A 13,301-nucleotide genomic window follows, 5' to 3' on the forward strand; every position below is an offset into this window, starting at 1 on the left:
TTACTTCCTGCTTCCGCTTAGGCTCTCTATATCTGCCAGAAGATAAGCTTGTACACAGATCATTCATTAAGAAATCGGCAGTGACGGAATAAAGGCTTCTTCAGATGAAGCTACACACATGCAGGCATGCATTGTTAATGGTCTGAGCCTGACCTTAGCATGAACTCACTATAATTCTGGACAGAGAGTGCAGCAGCATCTATGCTGACAGTGGCATAGAGTGAGAATTTGTAAGCAGGGTTGTTTTGTAATACTGTATTGTATTTTGAATTAATCTACTGTAGACAATAAAAAACCCATAAAGAACAAGAAAACTTAGTTTCTACAACTGTGTGCATGTATGTGTGTAGTGCTGCCTTGCAGTGTTTAAGGTGTTGTGAATACAATGTGGTGTATGATATCTATCTAGCTGTCAGTCCCCACACTTAATCTCTCTCTCTGACCTCCCTCCTCTCTCTCTCTGTCAATAGTAACATGATCTAAGGTAAGGGTGGTGGGGGGATATGGGAGGTGGTTAGGGAGTTAGAGGAGGGAGGAAAGAGGAGGAGGGAGAAGCAGAGGAAAGCAGGGGTTATTTTTACCACCCTCCTTCTTATTGAAACCTGAGCCTGGCCCCGGGCAGGCGAGCAGGAGTGGCGCTGAGGAGCGGAGGTGGGGTGGAGGTGGTGAGGGAGGAAGCGAGCACGCAAGCATCTCTGTCTCCACCGCCAAGCTCCTGCTAATCCACCCAAGGTCCTTGAGTGTATGTGCGTGTGCGTGTGTGTGTATGCGCGCAACTAGTCTGTGCCTGTCTTAAGTTTTTTTCGCTCTCTAAACACAGCAGGGGGTGCCGACTTTGCAACTGAAAGAAAAACAGACATCATTTACACAGCGGCATCCAATCTCTCTGGCTCCATCCATACTCCAGCCTCGCAGTCTATCCCTCTCAATCTATTTCTCCACCTGCATTAGTTATTAAGTGATAGTGTCTGTCGCCAAACTTGGAGGCAGAAAGATGTAACATGCATAGATAACACCCATAAAGGAACACGCATACAGGTGCGGAGTCAATGTTTGAGTGTGGGCAGAGCTCAAGGTTAAGTCACGGGATCAGCAGTGTTTTGAATTGGCTTAAATACAATTCTCTGGACAGCAGGCTGCTGCACACTTACACACACAAAAACAAAGTCTCTGTCTCCGTTATGCAAATGTACAGTAAAGAGAGAGTATATATAAAGTGCGCACAGGGATTGTTTGTTTTGAAATCCAGAAGCTCCACCACACATACCCTGAAACACAAAGTCAAAATAAAAACACACAAGCCCCATTTGCCTTAAAAGGAAGCCGAGCCAGAGTACACAAACAGACACGCACGCAGATAAACACACACATAGGCACTGTGACACAAAAACACATCCGCAAAAATCCATGCATCTTTCAGAAGCTCGGTTGTGCCTAAGTAATGCTATAATGGCCAGGAATGAGTGCTTCCCTACACAGTGAAAGAGGAGGAAGGCATCGCTCAGCCAAAGGTCAACCGGAGGGCAAAGGTCAACACAAGGTTCATGCTGAGCTCTACACAACTCAATCTGACCTCCAAATGCACTTATGCAAATACGCTTACCTGTTTCCCCCACAAACCATCCTAACATCACATTATACTAATATTTTAAATAATGTGAGCTATTCATGTCACGTGTGTGTGTGTGTGTTCCTCTGATGTTGTCTGGCTTGCACGTGGCCTTGGGAGCGTGTATGTGTGTGCATGTTGCTCATGTGTCTGCAGAGACGAGCCTGGATGTGCGGTTAGCTACCATTGGCTTTGCCTGCTGTATAATGCATCAGTCAGGAAGTCTACCTCAGGAGCCCAGAGGGACAGGCCCGGTGGCCGTGCCGGCTCCACGTCATGGGCCCGGTTTCACACCACACAAGGGAGATATGAATAATAGAGGATGGCGACTGGATTCCAGAGCTACAGAGGGGCATCGTCTTGCCAAGGTGTGCCTTGTCAAGGTCTGTCATAGAGGGCTAATTAAAAGTTAACAGTGAAGTGTGTATGCTTGGAATCCCCTATTAGATTGATAATCTTGTTCTAAAAAAGCATAATATCTTATTCATTGCATTGTTTGGATATCATAAGACTGGATTTACTGTATTTGGAGGGAAGCAGACATACCATGCACTGTTTTCCTAGTGAAGGGCGAGTTCACTTGAATCACTATTTTCATTTGAGGTAGAAAATTGTTCTAATGTAAACTGCTCCAGTGAGACCTGTAGAATGACCTTCACTGTATAAAAGTTAAGCTGCTGGAAAATTGTCAACTAAAGATTTCCTCTTCTGTGTTAGCCAAAAACATCCATTCTTTTGGAGTAGCATCAAAGACAAACCCTGTCTTCATGAGTCCACACTACCAGTGGGTAGTCAGGAAACATTTTGGTAATTTGGGTGTACTGTCTTCCTCTGAAGTGTGTGTATGTGCATGCGACTATAACTGTATGAGACAAAGGAGAGGGTTAATAGAGAGATGGCACGGAAGTGTGTCATCAAGCATGAGCCAAGTAAGACAGAGTGTACTATGTGCGTGTATATTCCCATCACCACACTAACCCTAACACACTGACCACCAGCGGTTAAATCAATACCGCCTCATTTCTGCCTCTTCTTCACTCTGAAGTGTCCATCTCTCTCTCTCTTTCTTTCTTCTTCCTGTTACACTCATTCTGCCTTCTTTCTTACAGTTTTCATGCGTTTCCTCTCAGAGAGTACATGTCCGAGCACATCTGCAACGTCACAGCACACGAGCACACTACGCTGGTCTTACCTTTGGGGGATACGCTACGTGACTTCTTGCTGTCAGAGGGACACTCGCTGCTGCTGTTGGGAGAGAAGCTTCTCCTCTTGCCTAGAAGGGCATCTGTAAACACACACAAAGAAGAGACAGAGCAGTCAGCGAAAGAGACCAAAGGAAAGGCTTGATATTGCCGCTCGGCTCTGATTCTACCTCCATACATGTCGGCTGCTTTGGAAATGCAGGGTTAGAAGAATGAGAGTGAAAAGGAGCCAAAGAGGGGGGGAAAAACGTGATAGGTGGAGAGAGTGAGAGAGAGAGAGAGAGAGAGAGAGAGAGAGAGAGAGAGAGAGAGAGAGAGAGAGAGAGAGAGAGAGAGAGAGAGAGAGAGAGAGGAGCAGAGCAAGTGAAGCAAGCCATGGGCTTCTGGAGATGTGCTTGTTGGGGGCCTCCACTGCTGTGGATGACAGATCTGCCCGACTGTGTATGTGTGTGTGTGTGTGTGTGTGGGAGGGAGGGAGGGAGGAGAGCTGTGTCTCTCTGTTCCCTCCGATGTCTCTTTCCAACAATCTGTCCTCAAGTGTTATCACTGTTCTTCCTCTCTCTCTCTCTCTTTTCCAGATGTTGACAGAGGAGCCGCTGACTGAACTTAAGTTCACCAGAGTCTTTCAGCCCATATCGTTTGTACGATATGTTTATTTTTAGTGTTTTTTTACCTTCACATCAGTCACCTCCTGCCACCCGCCTTGTTGCTGTCATCCCCTCATAAACACACTTCTGAGCTGCTCCTCTGCTTCTTTCTCTCTCTCCTCTCCTCTAGGTGTGCTTGGAACCTCCTCCCCCCATCAGGAGCTCTCTCTTGCCTCCCATTAACACCCTCCCTGCCTCGTCCTCCCTCCTCCCCCTTTTCCTCCCTGTTCTCCCTCACCTCCTCCCCTGCCACCAAAGAGGAGCATCTAGTGTACAATTACAGCACCCCCTACTGCCGCCGCCGCCGCCTCCTCCTCCTCCTCCTCCTCTCCTCCCCTCTCATCCTGCTTTTCCTTCCCGCCCCATCACCTCGCGTCCACCCCCCTCAAACACACCTCAAATCAATACGGGCCTAATCAGAGAGGGAGGGGATCCAGAGCACATCGCACGCAGTGCCAGCAGGAAGGAAAAAGCCGTTTGTCATTGCCCTCTCTTTCTCGCTCCCTCTCTGTCGTTCTTTCTCTCTCTATTTCTATCTCATGCACCTATGTGTTTTCTCTAACTCTGTTTCGTCTTTCGCACAGGCAGCCAAGCCACAGCAGCAACTGCTTCCTCTCCTTCTCTTTTTTCTCACTTTCTCTCTCTCACTTCTCTGTGCATATTTTTAGGGATGGGGGGTGTTTTATTTTCCTCCCTCAAGGAGAATGGTTCCTCTCTGTGTGTCTCTCTTTTTCAACAAAGCAATTTTTCATCATTTGCACAGCATGTGTAAATAGCACGGAGAGACAATGAACAGCAATACCCAAGCAAACAACATTTGACAATTTCTGTCATGTTTCAACTCCTGATATTGTTTTTATCAGTGACAGAGGGACAGTTGTCAACAGAGGACAGACGGAGGGCTGAGGTCTGACCTTTAACCCTAAACTTATGTCTGTTCTTCTCTATAACAAGGCACAGACGGGGGGGAGGGAGGGGAAAGAAAAAGAAAGGGATTTGGACAGGACTCTGAGGATTTTGTTGGGCTGCTGAAGGAGCCCCGGTGTTGATGAGAGGGTGAGCGAGCAAATGAGAAAGGGGGAGAGAGAGAGAAAGAGGGAGGAGGTTCACTAATGATCCAGTGTTTGATGTTGCCTCTCAGGTCCTGAGGAAATCCACTCCCTATACCACCCTAAAGAGACAGTGGGAGCAGGGGGGGGTGTTAATGGACAGCGCACGCACACACACACGCACACATATGCACGCACACACACACACCCACACCCACACACACACACACGCATACACACATGCCCACCCTGAATGTCTTTTACAATTTCTACTTTTCTTTGTTGTCTCCTCGCTTATTCTGTTTTCCTTTTAATTTTCATACTGCATTCATCATGTTTCTTTCACTGGTGTAAAGGAAAAAAAACAAACAAAAGAAAGTTTTCTATCTATCCCACTAGTGGAATATTAATGAAGTGTGTGTGTGTGTGTGTGTGTGTGTGTGTGTGTGTGTGTGTGTGTGTGTGTGTGTGTGTGTGTGTGTGTGTGTGTGTGTGTGTGTGTGAGAGAGAGAGAGAGAGAGAGAGAGAGAGAGAGAGAGAGAGAGAGAATAAGTGAGAGAGAGAACCCCCATTAGTTAAACCCCTTCTTCTACCAAAGACACACACACACACATACACACATGCTTACACCCACACCCAGAGCCTCTCATGATCAAACACACACACACTTGAGTTGTCTCTTGAGCCAACCTCACTCAAGACACTCTGTCTCCTGAGCAAGTGCCCGAGGGCCAGAGATTTGAGGGCGGAAAGCTTTTAAAGCCAATTAAATGGGGCTTCTTAGAGCACCGGCGCTCCCTTTTAATGCCGAACCCTGAGCTCTGCTAGCGTCTATGCTAACCCTTTTACTCCCACTTACACCGCTTACAGTCAAGTTTGCTACCCTGGGCCTTTGCATATCTCCTGCTTGTTATATAGCTGAGGAATTAGTGGTTATGGAGTCATGAGTTTTATTTGAGCTTCAAGGCTGTGATTTTAACTGTCAAAAAGTGCGATAATTAAGCTGCAATAGCATTAGCTGCTATAATATATATTTAGTTTTTCATGGTAAACAGACAATCTCTGCTAACTTTTTTTTTTTTTTTTTTTTTTTTTTAAAGTTGGTCTAAACACACAGTATTGCAGGCACTGCCTCAGTTCCTCCTTGCTAGTTAACCTCCTCCTTATCTGCTGTTCCTCCCACTGAGAGAAAAGAGGGATGAGAACGGAGGGACAGATAGAGACAGAGGAAACAGCAGGACCTAAACCATTTCTCTTTCATGTGACACCACCAGGGTGAACCATCAGCCAGCGGAGCATTCCTCTTTCTCTCTTACTTTCTGATTTCCTCTCCTCCCTCAAACTTTAGTCCTCCTCCTCTTCTCTCTCCATCCCATGGAGCGTGGTGACAGCTCAGACAGCCAGACTCCTTAATTCCTCTCTTACTCCGTTAATCTGTCATCTTTATCAGGCTGGGGAGGGGGGGTGCTATGCCAAGAAGGGGGGAGTGACAGGCAGGGACGTGGGGTGAGCCGCCAGCCGCAGCCCCCGATCAATCTCCACATTACAGCTGACAGAATGGTGCTAATAACTTATTGATCACCCCTCCGTGCGCCGGGGCCTCCGCCGGCCCTGAAAGCCCTGCCATTGATTGGCTTACGGGCCGATGCAGCTGGGAGAGGGACGGGAGGATGGGGGTGGGTGGGTGATGGAGACAGGGAGAGAGGCGCCTCCGCTCACGCTGAGGGGAGGATGTACCGCTGCCAACATGTGCTAATGTACACACACAATAACACCACTCCATACAATGCCCCTCTGTCTGTCATGTTCTATGTCTTTTCAACAGGAAGTGAAAAATTAGAGCTGAGAGCTGGAGAGAGAGAATGGGAAGACAACACAATCAAATGTGGCTGACCTTGAAGCGAGAAACTGTAACTGTCTCATAAACCAATGTAATTTTTGCAACGCTGTATAGTTGAACAACACAAACGGTCTACCAAGCAAGTATAGTGATGCACAAGACATGGTGTTTCCATCAGTATACAGCATCAGGGGTTTGTTAAGAAAAAGTCAAGGTCTGCGAGGGTCAGTGTTGGAATAGTTAGTCAAAAGAAGTTGCAAATAAATTACTAATAATTACATGTATTCATTATAAAGGAGTTAAATTATTCTCTGCTAAGATAACACAACCAAATTATGCTCATTAACATGGAAACATCTCCAGAAACAAACCTTTCAGTAGCCTACATATCAAACAGGTGTTTCTGGTCTGAACGTAACGCAACAACGGCTCACAATGAAATCTTTCACATGCAGAATTTCAAAATAATATAACTACCGTATATCATCTTCTTTAATCGCCTGGTGTAATCTGCCATTCTTACATGTACAATTTTATTTGTCAAATCTTTCTGTCTGTCATTCAAGCCTTCATCTGTCTTCTTCCGCTTACAGTGGCTGTTGCTAGGCAACTGGTTGTGCCAGAATATCAAAGGCCTTATAGGCAAGTCTCGCCACTCAGCAGCCATCTTGGCAATGCCCCCGGGCAGTTATTTTGGGCAAACATACAAGACCCCCATCCGAAAGAATGGGGAGAGAGCCATGAATGCACTTTCAATGGTCACCAGGACATAAAAAATGCACATATAGAATCAAAACTTTTTTTTTTTAGATAAAAGTTTTGACTAAATAGGTTTTTTTGTACTTCTACTCTGCATGTGCAAGGCTTCATTGGAATAATGCCACTGGCTTCTCATGTTGTATCAATCAGCTGCTATAAGGCAGATTGGCTTACTGGGGCAGGATGTGTCATAATGCCATCTTTAGGGTTACAGACTTTTCTATTCACAATTTTAGAAATGATTTGTTTCCTCCATTATAACATCTCTGACTACATACAGTATATACAGACACAGAAGTTTCAATTAATTAATTTACTTTAATGCGTTTTTAAAACATTTTCACCAGTTCAAAGTTATGTTATTTAGCATAAGTGTTACAATGTGATGCATCACTGAAACACCAGTAAAAAACTGAAAAACAAAGGACGAAAAGACATCTGACACGTCTTGCCTTTGTTGGATGAAAAAATAGAAACAAAAACAAAACAAAAAAGCACAAAATGACTGTTTTTCACCAAAACCAGCACAGATGTGAAAAACATTAAAAAACAAAACTTGGATTAAAACTTCTGTTTAGCTGCCCTTAAAGGCGGGAGGGAAAAACATAATTTAAAACTTAATTGCTACTACTACACTGAAAAATATGTGATTTATCATCTTTGAATTTAGTTTCTGAAGCATTGTGTGAATAAACTGTATGTCTTTATGCACTAAAACGCTGAGAAGCTGTTTTCTTATTGCAGTGCAATAAAATCCCTATTCACCAATAAGATGTTTCGAAAAATTGACAACGAACATTTCCCTTTATATTTACACAGAAATTCCAGTATTTACTTTTGTTTAGAATTGCCGTTCTGTGCTAATCATGTAATATCTGACTGGTGATACATTAAAAGCAATCCTCACTCACAGTCAGATTGGGGGGAAAAAAGGTCTTGCACAAACACGCTAGGCTGCAGATTCACACGCAAGCAAACATCTAAAACGACACACGGAAAGGTGCACGTGCGCACACACACACACACACAAATGTGCTCAAGCCCCAAACCACTGCTACAACCCTCAACCACACACACCGACAGGCTGTAACTGCCTCTGGGAGTCTGAGTGCAGGGAGCAGCGGAGAGAGAGAGAGAAGGAGAGAGAGAAAGAAAGAGAGAGAGAGAGAGTGGCGGTCCAAAAACACCTTATCTGCCTGTTTGAGTCTCCGGTCTGACCGCAGAGCCACGGTTTACAGTCTCCACAGGCAGCCAGACTCTCAGCGTCGGCGCCCTTGCCCCCCTTCCTCCCCCCCGCCGCCCTCCTTCCCTCCTCCTCCTCCCTCCCCTCCGCCTCTCACAGAGCCTCCGAATAGCCAGCGGCTGGAGAGAGAGAGAGCGAATGAGGGAGGAAGGGAGGGATGGAGTGGAGAGGAGGCGGAGGGAAGCAGCCCTCCTGTCTATCCCTCAGATTTAATTAACGGCCCACTCCGGTGCAGAGACGACCCGGCAAGCCTGCTTCCCTTTCCTCCTGACCCACACACACACAAACATACGGAGCCGTCCGCCGCCATAGCTGCCGCCTGCCCTCCCCTGATACCACCACCGCACTCATTCATCTCTCATTCCTCTGTCTCTCTCTCTCCAAATGTTTCTTCCATCACTGTATCTCTGTTGCTCCCCGTTGCAGATTTTTTTCCCCCTCCTTGTTTTGTATGTTCTTTAATTTCTCTCCTGTCTCTCAGATTGTCTACATCCATAGCTCATTGGTAGACCTTTAACACTTTTGGAGGGTAAGTCAAACGTGGGGGTGTGCGGCGGAACAGAGTAAAAGACAATAACATTGACAGCAAGCTGCGTTTATCATCTTATTCATCTTAAGTCAAATAAGCCACTGCTCAAAAACTTCATAGACATTACATCCACCTAAACATTTGGATGTAAATATCAACCTGTGCTGATTTTGTGTGGGCACGCATCTGTATAACTAAGTCCTATTTGTGCGTAATTGTGTGTTTGTAAGTGTGTGTGCGTCTAATTTCACTGGCAGACAGAATTAGAGCCAGTGGCTGATCGGATTGGACTTGTTTACAGACACGGAGCGAGCCGCTTAGGCAGCCTGTTAAATCTCCCTTTAATGCTCAAACGGACAGATTTTAGGGTCCTAGACCCCCTCCAGCGAAGGCCACACTGTGCCCCCCACCCCTGCCCCCCCTTCCCTTCCCACCCACCCCCATCCACCTCCATTTCCTTGTCTTTCTCCATTAAGACAAAGACTCAAGGCTCTGATTTCTCCATTAAGTTTAGCAGCTGATTAGTCCAGTATTTGGGTGGAAATCCATCCCAAACTGGGGTCTAAGACACTGGCTGGGGTGGCTGTTGAGCAGTCTAATACCCTTCACCTTCCACCCACCCTGCCTGATATCACAGGCACCGTATGGACAATTAATCTGGCAGACAGAGGAGATGAGCACACAGAGAGAGGGTGTGGAGGTGTTGGGTCTGGGCTGATTATGCCTCTTGCTGTGCCTCTGGCTAATGGGATAAGAAGGGACAGGGTTGAACCCCGGGCAACAGTAGAGCAAAGGTATGGTCTCCACTGATAAAAGGGCAACTCGTTCTTTAATTAGGGATGGACGTATTGGTTTAAATGTGTGGATTAAGATTTGCTGATGGATGTGTTCAATCATTTCCAGTCAGTATTTTAGATGAACGTTTTTCCTGTGGGCAAACGTCAGCATGGAAATTAGAAAGAATTAATTAATAAACAAGATGCTAATTGCTGTGAAAATAGTTTAGGGCTGTTGCCACTGATCACACCTTGTCTGGTACAGTACGTATGTAGCAAACTACACAAACATACGTGTACGGTTTACCGGTGACGGCTAACCCAATGTGGTGGAAACATCCAGTACAGTAGGTTGATTGCAGAACAGTGATATCCACAGAGGCTGTTTTACAACCATATGTCTTTGATGGCTGCACAATATCCTCATACAAGCTACTTGACAAATAGATGGGATTAAATGCTGTCTATGCTCTGTCTGTAAGCTGTAACAAAAGCTCTTAGCTTAGCATACGCACACCATGGTTCCTCTGCTCACATGAAAATGGATTAATGGCAAACAAAGCTATTTATTCAGAGGTAATTTAAAACAGGGGGTTTAACAAAAATCCTGGAGTGCGACAGGGAATGTGGGAAGAACATTAAGTAATCAACTTGAGAGAGACCTTCAGGAATGAGTAATAAGCTTATGTTAAATTCCTCCAATCACACAAATTAGAGTAAATTAAATGGGTAATGGAACGTTTACACATGTTACAAGAGATGAATAGGAAGATATATCGTCAGTCTGGGTTCAACGGAGGAGAGAAGGAAGAAGAAGGAAGAAGACATCCTAAACTCTGCCTTATTACACACACATGCTAACAATCCTTTAATAATACACACACACACACACACACACACACACACACACACACACACACACACACACACACACACACACACACACACACACACAAAGCATCACTGGGGGTCCTACCTGTGTGTCCAGTACTGGTGTTGTGATCGGAGGCTGACTGGCCCTCGGGCATGCCGTGCTGTCTGGTGTGGTGCAGGTTGGAGATGATCGTCGAGAGGTCACTGTCACGACTAACACAAAAACACACACACGCACACAAACAGAAAAAGAGGAAACAGATGATAAACGTTACTAAAAGCACCCCCAAACAAACTTAATTACACACCGACATCTAGACCAGCCTGCGATAAAGCAGCCGTGCATACATTCATGCTATTTCACACACTACTTACCACAGAAATCCTTCACCCAGACACACCTGTCCCCTCTGAAATACATACCTCCACACAGACTCACCAGCCACAAGTGTCTGTCCTGTAAAGTGGCTCTTAGCTCTGAGGTGTGTAATGCACTCTGACAGACTACCGCATCCAGCACTTTTGGGCCTCATCCCTACTCATCTTCCACACTAAGATGTATTAACGAACATATTCACAACTCATAAGTAGTTTAGCAGCTTAAAACCCGATTATGGCTCTTTTTAAACTGCGGCCGCCAACAGCTGTTTTAGAGGAATATCTATGGCAATTGATTAACGTGAAAAGGCACGATGAACGTTTGAGTTAAAATATCAATCAAGCCTTAAACTTACTGGGAGTGTGACATTTGTGAGACAACACAATGAATCTGTGATATATTGCACTGTCAGGTGAAAACAATGGTCTTCTTTTCTGTTATCATCACGCCTACACTTCAACACAAGGTCCTTCATAACAAGACCGTTCACAAGAGTCTCTCATACACCCTGTCCTGCCCTTCAACACCCAAAGGAGGAGCAGGAGGAGGGTTTACAGATAATGCCTAGATCTGGTTGGAGCCACTCTGCCCTTCCAAATGCCCAACCAGCCGCCTTTCTAACCACCCCGCACCACTGCACCCACACAACTGTGTCATGGAGGTATTTCATTTGCAATCTGATTACCATCCTGATCGCATTAAATGGCATAATGATGGGAAATAGGCGCTTAGCGTTTGAGGGGAGTATAGCAGCCGCGCAGTTCAAGTGTAGTCACAGAGTAATGGCAAACAGCTTGTGTGGTAGAGGAGGTAGAGGGCTGAATATTCTTTGTTTACAGTCTACATATCATTTACTGTTAAATGACCGTGACATACATGGAATAAAGAGGAGCCGCTCCAGAGCCCAAGAGAACGGGATAGTTCTTGTAAGCTGTCATTTTGTCCACAAAAAACCTAAATATGTGCAGCATTTAGATATGTCAGTCTGATAGTAGCAGCATCCCCTAGTGTCAGCAGAAATCTACTTTATAGGCTTAACTGGCAACTTTATTAAAAGCAGAATCATCTCTGAAGGGGGTCTGGTGTGACACGGCAAGCACAGTTTATGGGACAAAAGCGGTGAATGGTTCTTAGCTGCCACCACTATGACGAGGCCACACTGTTTGTGGCTGCTGGATTTGGGTTTTTACAGTCCCATGATTACAGGCTCCTGCTGTAATGTCAGGCTGTCGGTCGCCAAGCTGTTTTCCACACGCTAACAGAAAAAATGAAGGGGTAGAGGGCCTAATGCTGGCCATGCTGGCTTCACCAGTCACCTTTCAGTCACAGAGTACCAATGACTCAGGATACAGTCTCAGACAAAACAGTCCCCACTGGTAGCTAAGCAAGGAGACGCTTGATTGGACTATAACTGCAAATTCTTTTTAGACTAATTATAGACTTCTTTTTTAGAGAGCATCTTGCTAAAATTAGTAGCTATCTGTGTCTGAGAGTCCAATCATTTTCTTCAAAAAGTAAATGAAATGCAGGGAAGGTTTTGTAATTGTGCTGAAAGTCATATAATAACGTATCTGCTTCTCCCAGTGACTCCAACAAAACACATATCACACAGTTAACAGAGTAACTCTCTCCACTGTGAGAAACCGCAGCCGAATCCATCAATCAGCTGGCAGCGTTTGAACGCCTCCCTCTGTCCATCATTTAAAGTGATCACGATAATGCTATCCTGAACTTCTCAGAGAGGTGATGGGGTTATTATCCTGTGGCAAAGTGGCCGCTCTAAGCCATGAATGGCAAGGACATTGTTAGTGGGGTAATTAGCGCACTTTTCCTGAGCTGTCCCGCCTCGGCTCGGGCTAATGAGGGCCTAGTACTATCTGCACCCACCTCTGCCCTCCCTTAAACCCTCCCCCTCCTCTCGTTCCGTGGGTGGAGGCAAGGTCATACTCAAGCCGTGGAAGATGGAGAGGGGGGTGGGGATCGCGTTTAAAACCCAGTCACCTGAGTCAGCGCTCCCTAAGGAGCTCCTGAGGCCAGCGTTAGCCGCGGTGGACGAGGGCCTCGGAGCGGATGGTGGGGGGTTATATCGTGGCTGCTGGGGCTGATAGCTAAGAAGGACATGAGCTGCTTTCTTATCACCCAGGTGCACGCCAGAGACAATCATCTCATCCTCAGCTCATCCCTACACCGGTCAATACTGTCCCTTCATCCCCGGCCATAGGACAGACACACTGACCCAGACAGCAGGATAAGTAATATGCGTTACTCTTGGATATGTGTCCAACATCACTTAAATAATATCACTAACTCTGTTAGCTTAATATCCTTTTTTAGTCTTTTTCCTAAATTCGTACCAATACTACACTTGCATTTAGATGTTGATATCAAAACACCG

The 13,301-nt window shown here is 45.7% G+C and overlaps 1 protein-coding gene across 2 annotated transcripts in view; it reads right to left on the reverse strand.

Moving 5' to 3' along the window:
- Window positions 1-13,301, reverse strand: part of samd11 (sterile alpha motif domain containing 11) — a 50,196-nt gene that overhangs the window by 17,901 nt on the left and 18,994 nt on the right. For both annotated transcript variants that reach the window (XM_083975153.1, XM_083975152.1), the window contains exons 4-5: window positions 10,631-10,740; window positions 2,802-2,894 (exon numbers count right to left, since the gene is read on the reverse strand). In XM_083975153.1, the coding sequence (XP_083831279.1) occupies window positions 2,802-2,894; window positions 10,631-10,740 (203 nt within the window). The remainder of the gene's footprint in view (window positions 1-2,801; window positions 2,895-10,630; window positions 10,741-13,301) is intronic.

The sequence above is a fragment of the Trachurus trachurus genome (assembly GCF_905171665.1).
Source record: "Trachurus trachurus genome assembly, chromosome: 7".
In the NCBI taxonomy this organism is placed as follows: Eukaryota; Metazoa; Chordata; class Actinopteri; order Carangiformes; family Carangidae; genus Trachurus; species Trachurus trachurus.